Source organism: Oncorhynchus gorbuscha, linkage group LG21, assembly GCF_021184085.1.
Source record: "Oncorhynchus gorbuscha isolate QuinsamMale2020 ecotype Even-year linkage group LG21, OgorEven_v1.0, whole genome shotgun sequence".
Taxonomy (NCBI): domain Eukaryota; kingdom Metazoa; phylum Chordata; class Actinopteri; order Salmoniformes; family Salmonidae; genus Oncorhynchus; species Oncorhynchus gorbuscha.
Window position 1 is genome coordinate 24,827,149 of NC_060193.1, and position 16,666 is coordinate 24,843,814.

The 16,666-nt window shown below is 41.9% G+C and overlaps 1 protein-coding gene and 2 long non-coding RNA genes across 11 annotated transcripts in view; 1 reads left to right on the forward strand and 2 right to left on the reverse strand.

The window, feature by feature from the left end:
• Nucleotides 1-2,483, reverse strand: part of ppargc1a (peroxisome proliferator-activated receptor gamma, coactivator 1 alpha) — a 48,932-nt gene extending 46,449 nt beyond the window's left edge. For all 8 annotated transcript variants that reach the window (XM_046319087.1, XM_046319086.1, XM_046319082.1 and 5 more), the window contains exon 1: nt 2,295-2,483. In XM_046319087.1, the coding sequence (XP_046175043.1) occupies nt 2,295-2,342 (48 nt within the window). In that variant the 5' untranslated portion in view covers nt 2,343-2,483. The remainder of the gene's footprint in view (nt 1-2,294) is intronic.
• Nucleotides 1-16,666, forward strand: part of LOC124008107 — a 63,987-nt gene that overhangs the window by 1,142 nt on the left and 46,179 nt on the right. For both annotated transcript variants that reach the window (XR_006834054.1, XR_006834055.1), the window contains exon 2: nt 10,187-10,293. This is a non-coding gene — a long non-coding RNA (uncharacterized LOC124008107). The remainder of the gene's footprint in view (nt 1-10,186; nt 10,294-16,666) is intronic.
• LOC124008106 lies at nt 15,337-16,317 on the reverse strand. Its single transcript, XR_006834053.1, has 3 exons — nt 16,101-16,317; nt 15,654-15,735; nt 15,337-15,506 (listed from the first exon to the last, which is right to left on the reverse strand). It is a non-coding gene; the product is annotated as an uncharacterized LOC124008106 (long non-coding RNA).

Here is a 16,666-nt window from a genome sequence, read left to right on the forward strand (position 1 = left end):
AGATATCAGCTCGAGTGAGCCAAATGCAGGTATTTTTTTTTATCCCAAATTTACTCTCGCGTCTTCTCACTGACACCCTCGTTATGCATAGATAAACAGGCGTCTTAAGTTTGGCAAATGTCATAAATGTTGGCTAGAGAGTTGTCAGGATTCAATGTATGCAGACTTAAGGGAGAGTTAATGGTGATACCCAGGAGCCAGAGAGAGGGAGAGGGCGTCTGAATGGAGAGAGATGAGCCTAGGGTTCGACTCAGGGCAACAGAGAGACAGATAGCCTACTATACCATGTGGGAGGTAGGCTTCAAAAAAAGAAAAACGCCCCGGCTAACACGTGCCATAGTCGATCCGGCCTCTGGTTGCGCTCATGAGATGACATGGTCATAGGCTATATTTACGACACAACTCCCTCTCCTTTGCCCATAAACTAGGATAAATATGCAAATTCATCATAGTCTCTATCCCTCCTAGCCCTGTAAAATGCCCCACTTTATCAAGATATACGAAAAAAAGAAATCAAAGAGAGATCTGACATTTCCTCTCAATCTTCTCATCGACTTCCAAGGGTGTTAATGAAATAGCGCCGCCAGACAGAGCGAGGGGGGAGTGCGCTAACCGCCACTGCGAGCCAACGTGATTTACACACACAGAACACATACAAGCACCTGCTATGGTGAGATTATTAGGAATATGACTGGGAATGTTGAGTGAAATTCCCTGGTTGTAAAGGGGCGGTCTTTGGAAATTTCACGGCATGATTTATACTCAACTCAGAATGAATTGACACACTTAGAAAATAAAGAATAAAGTTAGCATGTCTGTCACAAGCAGGACAGGTTCTTGAAATACACGCACCTTTTTAATGGAGGGGGGGGGGACAACACAATAGATAGGCAGCAGATATCACTACGTTGATACACTCGAAAATACCGATACGAAAAAAATATATATATATTTTTATTTTTATTATAATAATTTGACAGGCTGGCCCAGACGACCGAGCATCCATCTATCGATATGAATAATTGAAGTTAAAGTGTAAAGAAGTGTTACTGGTGCATAAAATAATTCGCTGTCAGGCTGTCAAGGAAAGCAAATACATGCGTAGGTCAATGGTCTTGGTCAATAAGTAGTGGGTTAAACTGACATTTCAAGGCGTTTTGTCAAGCGAATAATTGTCATTCAATCTTGCCTCGAGTGGTGATAATAGACAGATGGAGAAAAGCTGATAAACCGACAGCAGCTTCATATCGAAGATGAGCTTCTATCCCATGAATGCGTTAAAGTCGACGGTAACTGCAGACTATAGCCTACAGCTCAATGCCTAAAACAAACTGCATAGACATGCATAACACTAATATCAGAGTTCTAGTCTATCGTCCATCTCCAAATCACTATTTGCATTATTTCCAGTTATTCAAGTAAAAATCATTGCATTGAGTCGACAATATACCCCGTGCGTTTTAAACCAAGAGCTTACAAAGTATGCTGTGGGAAAAACATTACCGATGGCAATTACGCAAATATTTTCATTAACCGGTCAAAACATTCTCATAGCCTATTTTGTAATATGCAACTAGGCTACAGATATGTGTTTACTCCTCCAAACGGATGTTGTTGGCAGAAATGTCAAGACGCGCCCGATACATGTAAGAGAAGATGCTCCTCCGTAATATCGAACCCTCCGTGTCTGTTATCACCCCTGCACTTTCCACTGAACAAATCCCACTGAACAAATCACGTAAAATCCCGATAAAAAGACACGTATATCGTCGTGAGTGTTCTTTGTCACTGTACAATACCTGACTTAGAAACATTTCTGTCATTCGGACTTCAAGAGCGGACCCTTCTCACATCAGCACAAGAGCGAATACAGACTTTGACTGGAAAGATCTCCATACGCATGTAAACATTCTTTCCGACTGCACGACATCCTAGGGAGACGCGACCAGCAGCAAACTCCAGGGCTGCAAGAGACGCACCGCTCATGCAGCCTACAACATTACATACAACGACTTAAACGCGACACTATGAAGTAAAAGCACCAATTTTGCTTTATCCCCTCCACTTGTCACGTATTCCAGTGCATTTCCCCGTATCGTATCCTCAGCGCAATAGCGGCGATATTATCGTATCCTCAGCGCAATAGCGGCGATATTACGCATCCCGTGCCAACACCAGCAAAGGAAAAGCCGTTATCGGATATCACCGTGTTTGGATGTTCTGTGAGGTCCATCACCCACAACGTTCCAGAACGGTACAGTTGACAATAAGTTGGATATTTTAGAACTGCTCACCTCTAATTCTCTCCAGACCGAGTCCTGGTTACACCTGTCCCACGCCATCCAGGCACTGAATGACGGTCCGAAAGAAACAAAAAAAAAGAAATCAGGCAAAAAGAATTCCACTCGCGCTCCACTCGCTCTCGCACAGGCTACTGCCCCTTACCGAGAATGAACTGAGGGTACCTGTCTTACAACTGCTTCCATCACATGACAAAGCTATTAAAAGTAGGCAGGGAAGTGAGTCCCTTCGCCCCCTCCCTACTACTCGCCAATGACGTGCTATGAAGCAGGCGGGGTCTGGAACGCGCATTGTCAAATATGTTCCAACTAAAAAAATCGGTCAATTCTAATGACACGGAGAAATAAAATATATTTCTAGCGCAGCCCACATCTATTGTTGCTTTGCTTATCAAGTCACTGCTATGCCCAGACCGCTCACTGGTCTATAGGCCTACACACGTTTGACACTCGAATCACCACCATGCATGCAGCATTTCAAGATATCAAAATGCACAGTGATATCAATGAAACATCTCTGTCTTGTTGAACGTGTCTACGTTGCACATTGCGCCATAAGCATATTATTTCCCGTAACCTATTAAATATAGTAACACGGTAGGCTACTATGACACCACGCACCCTGTTTAGTTAAACACATAGTAGACAATTACTGATGCTCATCTAGTGAAGGGGTGCGCTGTGAGTTCCCATATATTATAAGGAAATAACGGATCATGTGAAGAACATGGCGAGAAACAAAACATAAGGTTATACAAACAAAGTGTAGCCTATTGGTCTGACTTCAATAACATTTCCCAGATGTTCCAACTATGTTACTGTGAAGTTTTCCAATATCTCAAGGCTAGGCTACTGCATTTCCAACTGGGGTATAGGTTTCAGAATCGCCTGGGCGACGCGAGGCTTGTGTATAAAGTCTATACCGTTTACATAACGCTCAATCTCCACCATATGTGTATGCGTTTTGTTTGTTGGATGTGTAGCCCGCATTTTTCGTACTTGATGCACGTGCTTCGCTTTTCAAGTTGCTAAAAGCTAGCTAGTTGGAGTCTGTGTACTTCCATGTACCAGTGCACAGTAAAGCAACCGCACTAGTTGAAGATATTAAATGCACGTGGTACACAGAAGGCACTACAGCCTAGTGCGTTATCCTAGTGCGTTATCCCCAACGTAGCGTTGCAGACTGCTCCATTGACAATGAATGACTTCCACTTGATGCGTTTGATGCATCTGGTTGACATAAGGCGCCATGTCCACGCTGACAGCCTGCCTGCATGCTAGGCTACTCCAAAACTAATGTTAGACACTTTTGAATTTCCATTATTATTTCCTAATAACAGCAGAATGAAAGGAAATTGTGCAAGTTTGGACATGATTAGTCCCCCCCATCTCAAAGTACATTACAGCTTTAGACATTTTAGCCTAGGCTGTAATTATAATTACAAGACAAAAACCTAATACCTACCCCCCCCCCATTAGGTTTCTATCTGTTTCAAAACTGGAGATTTACATTTTAGAAGACATGGTGCAGCAGGTGACAAGTATCAACCATGTGTACAGTGTCAACAGTGCATGTATACGAAACAGCAGCACAGACAACCAAAAACACAAGCTCTGTGTAGACATTTCAAACAAGCAGGTCATCAGTGGGTTGTGCCTGGGCACACACACCTTTTGGTCGTGGTATTCCTTTCCACAGAAAATCCACTTGATGTAAAACCCTATAGGTATGAAAAGAGATACAATTCTCATCTAAGGAAATTAATCTAGTCCCATTTTTGCTAAATTCACAAATACAAATTAACGTTATTACCTAGGATAAATCTGATATAATTCCAACAATTTAATTAAGATATTTTATCAGGTAAAAAACTAAACCAAATGTGAATGTAGCCTCTGAGGCGTCAGTGATAGTATTTTTCAAGTTGAATCTTTTTCAAGTTTAAAGGGCCCTTCTCACTGGGCACACTATGTCATTTCAACGTGGAAGGAGGTGCTTAAACTGGGGAGGTGATTTCAAGCCATGTGCGAGCGCAGTAGTTATTGTACCCCAGTGGAAACACTAAAGGTGGACCGTTCATTCTACATTTATATTTTCATTAAATACCATGTCTCACAATAGCACCCCCCCAAAAAAAGTATGTGTAGTGCAAAAACACTGAGTATACCAAACATTAGGAATACCTTCTTAATATTGAGTTGCACCCCCCCCCCCCTTGCCCTAAGAACAGCCTCAATTCAACAGGGCGTGGACTCTACAAGATGTCGAAAACATTCTACAGGGATGCTGGCCCATGTTGACTTCAATGCCTCCCACAGTTGTCAAGTTGGCTGGATGTCTTTGGGTGTTGGACCATTCTTGATGCACATGGGAAACTGTTGAGCGTTAAAAAAAAACAGCAGTGTTGCAGTTCTTGACACGAACCGTTGTGCCTGGCACCTACAACCACACCCCGTTCAAAGGCACTTCAATCTTTTGTCTTGCCCATTCACCCTCTGAATGGCACACATACACAATCCATGTCTCAATTGTCTCAAGGATTTTTAAAAATCCTTTAACCTGCCTCCAGCCCTTCATCCACGCTGATTGAAGTAGATTTACACTGATGTAAGTGACATCAATAAGGGATCATAGCTTTAACCTGGATTCACCTGGTCAGTCTATGTCATGGAAAGAGCAGGTGTTCTTAATGTTATGTATACACAGTGTATGCATCAATATGATTTGTCACTTTGTTTTTTCATTCAACATTGGAAATTTGAGATAAAAGTGATGCTGTGTCAGTGGGTTGCTTTTTGACAATAAGGCACCAGACTGTCTACAGTCATAACGTTTTGAATCTAGAAGAAGACCGAGAGACGGGAGTAGGCAAGAAGGAGTCGATGTCACGGTTGTGTGGAGAGACGGACCAGGTCGCAGTGTGATTAAAGCTCCACATAATTTATTTACCCGAAACCTCCAAACAAAAAAAGAAACAAACAACGAACTGTGACATCAGAGGTGCCACATGCACTAACTCAAAACAAGATCCAAAAAAACAGTGGGAAAATGGCTGCCTAAATATGATCCCCAATCAGAGACAACGCTAAACAACTGCCTCTGATTGGGAACCATACCAGGTCAACATAGAAATAAAACAACCTAGATTACCCATCCTAGTCACACCCGACCTAATCAAAATAGAGAATAAAAAGACTATAAAAAGCCCCCGCCCCCCTTTAGAGTACCTGACTCTATAGGGGAGGGTCCGGGTGGGCATCTAGCTTTGGTGGCGGCGCCGGTGCGGGGCGAAGTACCCACTTCGCTCACGGATCCACCAGCATCGGTGGCGGCTCTGGTGCGGGTCAAAGAACCCGCTCATCCCACGGCTCCAGCATCGGTGGCGGCTCTGGTGTGGGAATTTGCCCCTGCCCAGACCACGGGTCCAGCCATGGAGCCGGGTAGAACACCGTGCCCGGACTGGGCCTCGGCGCAGAGGAGGACCCCAGCCATGGAGCTGGGTTGAATGCCGCACCCGGATTGGGCACCGGCACAGAGGAAGGCTTCGGCCATGAAGCAGGACTGGACGCCGTGCCTGGACTGGACATTGGCGCAGACGAAGGCTCCTGCCAAGGAGTGGGACTGGACACCGTGCCTGGAACGGGAACCGGCGCAGAGTAAGGCTCCGGGCCTTGGAGCGGGACTGGACACCGTGCCTGGACTGGACATTGGCACAGATGATGGCTCCTGCCAAGGAGCGGGACTGGACACCGTGCCTGGAACGGGAACCGGTGCAGAGGAAGTCTCCGGCCTTGGCGTGGGACTGGACGTTGTGCCTGGACCAGAAACCGGTGCAGAGGAAGGCTCCGGCCTTGGAGCTGGACTGGACACCGTGCCTGGACTGGGCACCGGCACAGAGGGAGGCCCCTGCCATGGAACGGGACTGGACGTCATGCCTGGACTGGGCCCCGGCGCAGAAGAAGGCTCCGGCCATGGAGCAGGACTGGACACCATGCCTGGACTGGGCACAGGCGCAGAGGAATGCCCCTGCCTTGGAGCGGGACTGGACGCCGTGCCTGGACTGGGCACTGGCGCAGAGGGAGGCTCCTGCCATGTAGCAGGACTGGATGCCTTGCCTAGAAGCTCCGGACCGTGGACCATCGCAGGAGGTTCTGGACTGTGGACCGTCGTAGGAGGTTCCGGACTGTGGACCTTCATAGGAGGTTCCGGACTGTGGACCTTCATAGGAGGTCTTCGTGTCACGGTTGTGTGGAGAGACTGACCAAGGTGCAGCATGATTAAAGTTCCACATAATTTATTTACTCGAAACTTCCAAACAAAAAAAGAACCAAACAACAAACCGTGACATCAGAGGTGCCACATGCACTAACTCAAAACAAGATCCCACAAAAAACCAGTGGGAAATGGCTGCCTAAATATGATCCCCAATCAGATAAATAGCTGCCTCTGATTGGGAACCATACCAGGCCAACATAGAAATAAAACAACCTAGATTACCCATCCTAGTCACACCCCGACCTAATCAAAATAGAGAATAAAAAGACTATTGTCAGGGCGTGACAGTCGACCAAGATTGGCAAGAGGAATGTCGAGTTGTCCTGAAAAGCATGATAAGCTAACCTTACAGTGTGTCAAGCTAGCTAGCTAACTAGCTGTGTTTTACATGTCATACTTAAGTGGTAATGCCAGAGAAGCAGGTGTTTGGAGGATATATTGGCACAGCTGTTGTTAGGCCTGAGATGAAGTCGAGGTCTGGAAACATTATCCCTTTTATACAACGGGTTACCAACATATTCAAATAATGATTTACATATTTTAATTAAAAACATTACTTTGATTAATTTATTGATACTATTTCATCATTTTACAAGTTATAGTCCAAGACAAATCTAGGCTTGCTACCCAAGCCGGCTATTCATTCGTTTTATCGGTTTCGGTTGCCAGAGACGCGTCCCAGTCATTAAGTCTTTTTGTTCTGTATCTATGGACATTCGTTCTAAATCGTTCGTCTAGTCGTTCGTTCTAAATGTTTTATTGCCATACTGGCTGTGTTACGGTTTTCTTCTGTCGAATGAGAGGAGGACCAAAATGCAGCGTGGTTATTTAATAAAGATGAAAAACGAACAATACAAAAACACTAAACGTAACGTGAAAAACCGAAACAGCCCTATCTGGTGCAAACAAACACAGAGACAGGAACAATCACCCACAAAACACTCAAAGAATATGGCTGCCTAAATATGGTTCCCAATCAGAGACAACGATAAACACCTGCCTCTGATTGAGAACGACTCCAGGCAACCATAGACTTTCCTAGACTACTATACTACACCACAATCCCATAACCTATAAAAAAAAACCAAGATAAATAACCCATGTCACACCCTGGCCTGACCAAAATAATAAAGAAAACACAAAATACTAAGACCAGGGCGTGACAGGCTGGTAACGTTCTTATCCCTTGCTAGTTAGCCAACTTTGGCTAACTTACAGTCACGTCAAACAGTGCAGCTAGAATAACAACAAAGTATCTGTGTTTGCATTTGTTTATGCTGTTTTATAGTTACATTTATTTGGATACATTCATATCAATGAGTTAATGATGTGTGATTTCACCTGGCATAGAAAATGTGCTTTCTCGTCAGGACACTGTTGTTCAGAGAAGCAAGCCAACAGCTAACACAATCACTTCAAACTGAAGTTGGAAAAACTGCAAACTTGCTGCACTTCATTTAAGTTTACCTTTTTCTATTGATATTTCTTTGTATAAATCCAGGCTGATTTGCCTGTCTGTTTCATCCCGACTCCTGACACGTTCCTTACTATGCGATAGCTGGAGATCGAATTTGAATATTGAAAGTGTTGCAAATGTCGGTGAGACAGACAGCACGGTTTATAATAAATCTCCACTGTTGAAAACTAAATGTTAGTCTAAAAGAAATGTGAGATAATGTCTATATGCTCTATATGCTTTATCGAGATCAAGTTCATAAATTGCCTGGCTGGGCTGATGAGATAGTGGATTTCGCAGTCAGATGGAACAGCGTAAATAGGCATTTTAACGTCATAGATTTTGCCGGTGGTAACTCGTGGAATAGACACCGGCTGGAATGCGGTTTTAACCAATCAGCATTCAGGATTAGACCAACCCATTGTATAATATGTCATAACAGCTGACATAACTTGTCATAACCTGTCATAATATGGTCATAACACTGTCATGACCCATATATTTACACCTGTTGTGACATATATTATTATGTTTTAATGGCTGGTTATGACACCTACATAAGTGTCAAAACTCCCATTTATTCAAATGTGTTTTTCCCTGCCAAGAAGTTTCCTTTCATTTGAAAGTTTGGTTCTTAAGTTCTTTGTTGTTGTTGTAATGAATTGTTGTAGAAAATAGAAAATAACTTATAGAAAATACACTTTACGACACTGTCATAAAATATTAATACCATCCTGTGTCACTTTACTTGGACAAAGAAAATACACTATGGCGCTGTCATGAAGCATTATGACCATCCTATCACATTATTTGGAAGAAGAAAGTACACTTTATGACACTGTCATGAAGCATTATGACCATCCTGTCACTTTATTTGGACTAAGAAAGTTCACTTTATGGCACTGTCATGAAGCATTATGACTATCCTGTCACTTTATTTGGACTAAGAAAGTACACTTTATGGCACTGTTATGAAGCATTATGACCATCATAATCATATACATATCACATACATGCCCTTATGTCAGACATCAGTCACAAAGAGGGTGTCTTGTCCTGCTCCTGAAATCTGATCCTGCATTCATCCCAGTCATCAGAAACAGAGCATTGGGGTAGGTGCAAGCCGGACATTGATGTGTGCGCAATTACAATTATAATTTCAGAAACTTTCATTTGACATAAACATACAATTGACAAGTAGGCTATGGTGTAATGGAATGTTTTGCCTTCTGTGGTAGGTTTAGTGGGTTTTGACACTCTTATGTATGGACCATATCCAACCATAAAATAACTACTGTGGTAGGTTTAGTGGGGTTTGACACTCTTATGTATGGACCATATCCAACCATAAAATAACTACTGTGGTAGGTTTAGTGGGTTTTGACACTTATGTATGGATCAAATCCAACCATAAAATAACTACTGTGGTGGGTTTGAACACTCTAATGTACAGACCATATCAAACCATAAAATAACTACTGTGGTAGGTTTAGTGGGTTTTGATACTCTAATGTGCAGACCATATCAACCATAAAATAACTAATGTGGTAGGTTTAGTGGGTTTTGACACTCTAATGTGCAGACCATATCCAACCATAAAATAACTAATGTGGTAGGTTTAGTGGGTTTTGATACTCTAATGTGCAGACCAAATCCAACCATAAAATAACTACTGTGGTAGGTTTAGTGGGTTTTGACACTTATGTAGGTGTCAAAACCAGCTATAAAATAACGCAATATATGCCACAACAGGTCTAAATATATATCATGACAGTGTTCTGACCATATTATGACAGGTTATGTCAGCTGTTATGACGTGACATGTTATGACGCTGGGTGTCAAGTAAAGTGTTACTCATTTTTCAGACATCGTCTATGAAGCTGTTTGGATGCTAAATTAGGCCTCAACAATCACAGGAATCTAAGTTGTAAGCCTGCTAACTACAGTAAAATAAGGAGGAGCATGATGTTGTCATGATGGAGGTAGCAATTAGTGAGATGAGACGTGGTGCCATAATATAATTCACTTGGATGGCATGTCACATTTTTTTTATCAGCTCTATTGTTGTCATTTACAGACGTTAGTCATGAAATAGGCCAACTGACAGATGAATCCTAAATACAGGTACCATTTACCTTTGTTAATCTCTTCAGGTTTGTCATCTGATTTCTTGGGAGCCTGGTAGAGATAGATGCCACCAGTCTACAAGGCATCCAGGTGGAGGCTTGCTCCCAGCAGGAACATGCAGCACTCTGTGTCAGTAAGTCATGATGTTATTGTTTTCTTTACATCGCATGGTACTATTACAATAGTATCAAGAGTACTAATACTCCACTCATATGGGTGGAGAAGCGCTAGGCACCATACACCTGTATAATCCTAGAGTAACTCACTGTCAGTGAGACTGTGATTAGAGGATTAGGCAGGAGGCCAATGGGGAGGTCAGGGGTGAGGGTTCTATTTCAAGCACACTCACTACGTCTATCAGTCTCTCCACGTGCTACAGAGACAGAATGGTTCAATGACCTCCAGAGCCTTCTGACCAACTTCCTGCAATCTCTCCAGAGCACAGAGAAGTAAGCTCCACTCATAATAGTACACTTGATGCACTCTGTAAAATGTATTTTACTATGGCAGTCTGCCTGTGTGATTGCATAGCATATTATCCAGGGCCACTGGTTGGATTGGATTTAATGTACTCACTAAAATTTATGGTCTCCCAGACTATTATAAAAAGTAACGTGTCCATCCCCCTATCTGCAGGTGAGTCTTCTGGGTTATGGAACTCAAGAACAGCGCATTAAAAAAAAACCTGCCACTCTGTTGTCAGCTATCTGCAGACAGTTCCCTGAGGAAAGATGCAACTAACTAACTAAATGTTAATTTGTGGATTTTTTTCCTTGTTAATGCATTCGAGCCAATTAGTTGTGTTGTGACAATTTAGGGGTGGTATACAGAATATAGCCCTATTTGGTAAAAGACCAAGTCCATATTATGGCAAGAACAGCTCAAATAGGCAAAGAGAAATGAGAGTCCATCATTACTTTAAGACATGAATGTCAGTCAATCCGGAAAATTTCAAGAACTTTGAAAGTTTCTTCAAGTGCAATCGCAAAAAACATCAAGCACTATGATGAAACTGGCTCTCATGAGGACCGCCACAGGAAAGGAAGACCCAGAGTTTCCAGCCTTGGAAATCAGCAATTAACTGCACCTCAGATTGCAGCCCAAATAAATGCTTCACAGAGTTCAAGTAAACAGACACATCTCAACATCAACTGTTCAGAGGAGACTGCGTGAGTCAGGCCTTCATGGTCGAATTGCCGCAAAGAAACCACTACTAAAGGACACCAATAATAAGAAGAGATTTGCTTGGGCCAAGAAACACAAGCAATGGACATTAGACCAGTGGAAATCTGTCATTTGGTCTGATGAGTCCAAATTTGAGATTTTTGTTTCCAACCGCTGTGTCTTTGTGAGACGCAGAATAGGTGAACGGATGATCTCCGCATGTGTGGTTCCCACCGTGAAGCATGGAGGAGGAGGTGTGATGGTGTGGGGGTGCTTTGCTAGTGACACTCTCAGTGATTTAATTGGTATTCAAGGCAAAGTTAACCTGCATGACTAAAACAGCATTCTGCAGCAATATGCCATCCCATTTGGTTTGCGCTTAGTGGGACTATCATTTGTTTTTCAACAGGACAATGACCCAAAACACACCTCCAGGCAGTGTAAGGGCTATTTGACCAAGAAGGAGAGTGATGGAGTGCTGCATCAGATGACCTGGCCTCCACAATCATCTGACCACAACCCAATTGAGATGGTTTGGGATGAGTTGGACCGCGGAGTGAAGAAAAATACGCCAATAAGTGTTCAGCATATGTGGGAACTCCTTCAAGACTGTTGGAATATCATTCCATGTGACTATCTCATGAAACTGGTTGAGAGAACGCCATGCGTGTGCAAAGCTGTTATCAAAGCAAAGGTTGGATACTTTGAAGAATCTAAAATATATTTGAACTTGTATAACACTATTTTGAGTTACTACTTGATTCCATATGTGTTATTTAATGGTTTTGATGTCTTCACTATTATTCTATAATGTAGAAAATAGTAAAAATTAAAACAAACTTGAATGAATAGGTGTGTCTAAACTTTTGACTGGTACTGTACATTAATAAAGTAGTATTCACCTGGACATGAGACTTGCCCTGATTTTAGACCTTTTGAATCATAAGTGCTGTCTCAATGACTTTACCACAGGAAAAAAAGTGCATTTGGTCATCCACAAAATGTGGCCATTGAAAGGGTTAAAACCACTTTGGGCTAGACGTGCTGCTAGCGGCACACCTCGACAACATCCGGTGAAATTGCAGAGCGCGAAATTCAAAATACAAGAATCGTAATATTAAATATTCAAGAAAATACAATTGTCTTACATCGTTTAAAAGCTTCACTTCTTGTTAATCCAGATTTCAAAAAGGCTTTATGGCGAAATTACACCATGTGATTATCTGAGGACAGCGCCCTGCATACAAAAGCATTAAAAACATTTTCCAAACCAGCAGAGGTGTCACGAACGTCAGAAATAGTGATCACATAAATCATTTACCTTTGAAGATCGTCCTCTGTTTGCAATCCCAAGGGTCTCAGCTATATAACAAATGGTCGTTTTGTTCGATAAAGTCCTTCTTTATAGCCCAAAAAGTCAGTTTAGTTGGCGCGCTTGATTCAGTATACTACCTGTTCCCCTCATTCAAAATGAATACAAAGGAATTCCTAAAGTTATCAATAAACTTCGTCCAAACAAGTCAAACAACATTTCTAATCAATCTTCAGGTACCCTAATATGTAAATAAACAATCAAATTTAAGACTGAGAATAGTATGTTCATTACCGGAGATAAATAACGAAGTGTGTGCCCTCATCCACTCACTCCACAAGACTACAGTCAAAATGAGAGCCACCTAGAAAAACTACAAATTATAGCTAATTTTTCAAAAAACAAGCCTGAAACCCTTTCTAAAGACTGTTGACATCTAGTGGAAGCCATAGGAACTGCAATCTGGGAGGATTTCCTTTGATTTTCCCATAGACAGCCATTTCAATGGGCAGGAGACCTCAAAAAAAAATCCTGGATGGATTCTCCACGGATTTCCGCCTGCCATATCAGTTCGGTTATACTCACAGACATTATTTTAACAGTTTTAGAAACTTCAGAGTATTTTCTATCCAATACTACCAATCATATGCATATCATAGCTTCTGGGCCTGAGTAACAGGCAGTTTACTTTGGGCACCTCAGTCATCTGAACTTCCGAATACTGCCCCCTATCAAGGCACTCCTGTAAACTGAAATGCATTCCAGGTTACTACCTCATGAACCTGGTTGAGAGAATGCCAAGAGTGTGCAAAGCTGTCATCAAGTCGAACGGTGGCTACTTTGAGAAATCTCAAACATCAAATATATTTTGATTTGTTATTTCATAGTTTTGATGTCTTCACTATTATTCTACAATTTAGAAAATAGTAAAAATACAGAAAAAGCCTGGAATGAGTAGGTGTGTCCAAACGTTTCACTGGTACTGTATATCACACAGGTCAGTCAACTAAAATATATATCCCAGTCAAGATTAAAGAATGGGACAAGTAGTGAATACAAGTCAGTGCTTTTGCCCGTATTACTTCGTATGAATTTGAGTGGATACATACAATACAGTGCCTTCAGAAAGTATTCACATCCCTTGACATTTTCCACATTTTGTTGTGTTACAGGCTGGATTTGAAATGAATTAAATTGAGATTTGTTTTGTCACTCGCCTACACACAATACCCCATAATGACAAAATAGAATTATGTTCTTGGAGTTTTTTTAACGAATGAATTAGAAATGAAAAGCTGAAATGTCTTGAGTCAATAAGTATTTAATTCAGGAGTAAAAATGTGCCTAACAAGCCAGATAATAACTTGAATGGACTCACTCTCTGTACAATAATAGTGTTCAACATGATTTTTTTAATGAATACCTCATCTCTGTACACAACACATACAATGATCTGTAAGGTCCCTCAGTCGAGCAGTGAATTTCAAACACAGATTCAACCACAAAGACCAGGGAGGTTTTCCAATGACTCCAAAGTAGGGCACCTATTGGTACATGGGTCAAAAAAAAGATGAAATTGAATATCCCTTTGAGCATGGTGAAGTTATTATTTACGCTTTCGATGGTGTATAAATAAACACAGTAACTACAAAGATACAGGCGTCCTTCCTAACTCAGTTGCCGGAGAGGAAGGAAACCGCTCAGGGATTGGTGACTTTAAAACAGTTACAATGTTTAATGGCTGTGACAGAAGAAAACGGAAGATGTATGAAGAATGTTGTAATTACTCCACAATAATAACCAATTGAATGAGCAAAAAAGAAGAAGCCTATACAGAATAAAAACATTCCAAAACATGCATCCTGTTTGCATCAAGGCACTAAAGTAATACTGCAAAAAATGTGGCAAAGCAATTAACCATTTGTCCTGAATACAAAGTGTTATGTTTGGGGCAACACATTACTGAGTACCACTCTCCATATTTTCAAGCACAGTGGTCGCTGCATCATGTTTTGGGTATGCATGTAATTGTTAAAACCAGGGAGTTTTTCAGGACAATAAATAAACGGAATGGAGCTAGGTACAGGCAAAATCCTAGAGGAAAACCTGGTTCAGTCTGCTTTCCACCAGACACTGGCAGATTAATTCACCTTTCAGCAGGACAATAAACATAAAACACAAGGCCAAATCTACACTGGAGTTGCTTATCAAGAAGAAAGTGAATGTTCTTGAGTGGCCAAGTTACAGTTTTGACTTAAATCTGCTTGAAAACCTATGGCAAGTCTTGAAAATGGTTGTCTAGCAACAACCAAGTTGACAGAACTTGGAAAATATTGTACAATCCAAGTGTGCAAAGCTCTTAGAGACTTACCCAGAAAACTCACAGCTGTAAACACTGCCAAATGTGATTCTGACATGTATTGACTCAGGGGTGTTAACATTTATGTAAATTATATATTTGTCTATTTTATTTTCAATATATTTGCCAAGATTTCTAAAAACATGTTTTCAGTTTTATGGGGTATTGGGGGTATTGTGTGTAGATAGATGAGAAAAAGTATAAATTTGATCAATTTTGAATTCAGGCCTTAACACAACAAAATGTGGAATAAGTCAAGTGGTATGAATAATTTCTGAAAGCACTGACATGTTGACAGAATGGCTGTGTGAGACAGAGCGCAAGACACAGAGAGAGAGAGAGAGAGAGAGAGAGAGAGAGAGAGAGAGAGAGAGAGAGAGAGAGAGAGAGACTGTTCCTGTGCTCCCAGGTAAGGCCCTTGCTTCCAGTAGCACTGAAGTCCCCAGTATTTAGTCAGGTAGCTTGAAGAAAATGTGTCACCATCCAGGCCCTTGTCACAGCATGTAGTGGCCTGATAGGGAGACAACAATAAACACATTTCATCACCAAAGCCATGCTAGCATTTACTTCAAGTTGCTGAAAAATTCAACATATTTTTTAGTGTCATTGATATATGGAAATTCACTTATATTCAGTTCATAAGCATTGACTATAATACCTCTAGAGTCCTGTGGTCAAACGACCACTGTGCAAGTTATTGGACAACAAGCTTTATTCCAGGGCAGGATTTCACAACGCGTCTTCAGAGTAGGAAGTAGGAATTTTAGGTTGAGTTGGAGACGTGAATACAACATATAATTTGTTAACTTCCTGACAAGTTACTAGGCTTTTTATTTGATTTATAAAGTGATATTGAATTGTGTTTGGTGTTCAACGCAACCTCAGTAAAAGGCACATGACAGCCCGCTTGGAGTTTGCCAAAAGGAATCTAAAGGACTCCGCGCCGCCGGAGGAGATGGCCGCCATTTTACGGTCTCCTAACCAATTGTGCTATTATGTGGGGGGTTTTTTCGCGATATTTGTAAATGATTTTGTACATAATGTTTCTGCAACCATGTCTTACGGAAGAAAAGAGCTTCTGGATATCAGGACAGCGATCACTCACCTCGGATTAGACGAAGATTTCTTCAACAACAACAAGCAGGACTCACACTATATTCTCCAAACACCCCACAGGGCAGACATCCCAATTATTCGCAAAAGGAAGCGACGCAGAGGATGAAGAGCTGGATGCCTCATCCGGATCCGCAGAAGACAACTAGGAAAGCTGCTGTTACCGTCAATATTTCTCGCCAACGTGCAATCATTGGACAATAAACTAGACGAGGTACGATCACGAATATCAATGGGACATCAAAAACTGTAATATCCTATGCTTCACGGAATCGTGGCTGAATGACGACATGGATATTCAGCTAGGGGGATACACCCTGCACCGGCAGGACAGAACAACACACTCCGGTAAGACAGGGGGGGGGGGGGTCTGTGCATATTTGTAATCAACAGCTGGTGCATGAAATCTAAGGAAGTCTCTAGATTTTGCTCGCCTGAAGTAGAGTATATTGTGATAAACTGCAGGCCACACTACTTGCCTAGAGAGTTCTCAGCTATACTTTTTGTGGCTGTTTATTTACCACCACAGGCAGATGCTGACACTAAGACCGCACTCAG